This window comes from Geospiza fortis, unplaced genomic scaffold (genome assembly GCF_000277835.1).
Source record: "Geospiza fortis unplaced genomic scaffold, GeoFor_1.0 scaffold241, whole genome shotgun sequence".
NCBI classification, from domain to species: Eukaryota; Metazoa; Chordata; class Aves; order Passeriformes; family Thraupidae; genus Geospiza; species Geospiza fortis.
The window spans coordinates 863875-864419 of record NW_005054491.1 but is presented as its reverse complement, the minus strand read 5'-3'; the positions used below and the strand labels follow the sequence as shown (position 1 = coordinate 864419).

The 545-nt window shown below is 62.8% G+C and overlaps 1 protein-coding gene across 1 annotated transcript in view; it reads right to left on the bottom strand.

Moving 5' to 3' along the window:
* The window catches only part of MIDN (midnolin), a gene marked incomplete at its 5' end in the record, with an annotated part of 17874 nt that overhangs the window by 3289 nt on the left and 14040 nt on the right, over positions 1-545 (bottom strand). The window contains 1 exon segment of the mRNA XM_031063270.1: positions 38-45. Coding sequence (XP_030919130.1) covers positions 38-45 — 8 coding nt within the window.

Sequence of the window (545 nt, the reverse complement as noted above, 5' to 3'; positions counted from 1 at the left end):
CGCAGTTGCTCCTGCACCTGAGGCTGCGGCTCCTCACTCTCGAACCTGGAGAGGAAGAAGAGGATGTTGGGAATACTTTGTCCAGCTGCAGATCCCTGCTGTGCCCCTGCTGCATGCCAGAGCTTTCTGCAACCACCCACGCAGAGCCCTGTGCAATAGGTGCTCGCAGCAGCGCATTTGTCCTCCCCACAACTGAACCTGGGGTGCACGGAAGGAGGGCAGCAGGGTCTGCACAAACCCCAGACACACACACACGCAGCCGTGGGTGCACACGTGTGAACTGCACCCACCCTCACACACAGTGCTGGGACACCCCCAGTTTCCCACCTGGCAGTTCGCACCCACAGCTCTCGCACCCGCTGGCACTCGCTGTACCCTGCCCCTCTGGGGGGGGTCCCCACCGCTTTGGGGGGGTGGGGAAATTGCACTCTGCAGAGCCGGAGCTCAGTGCCACAACCACAGAGACAGGGGGGTGGAGTGGGAATTGAGGGGTGGGGAGGGATCGTCAAGGTTGTGCTGCGCCAAGCCCGGCCCACGATGGAAAC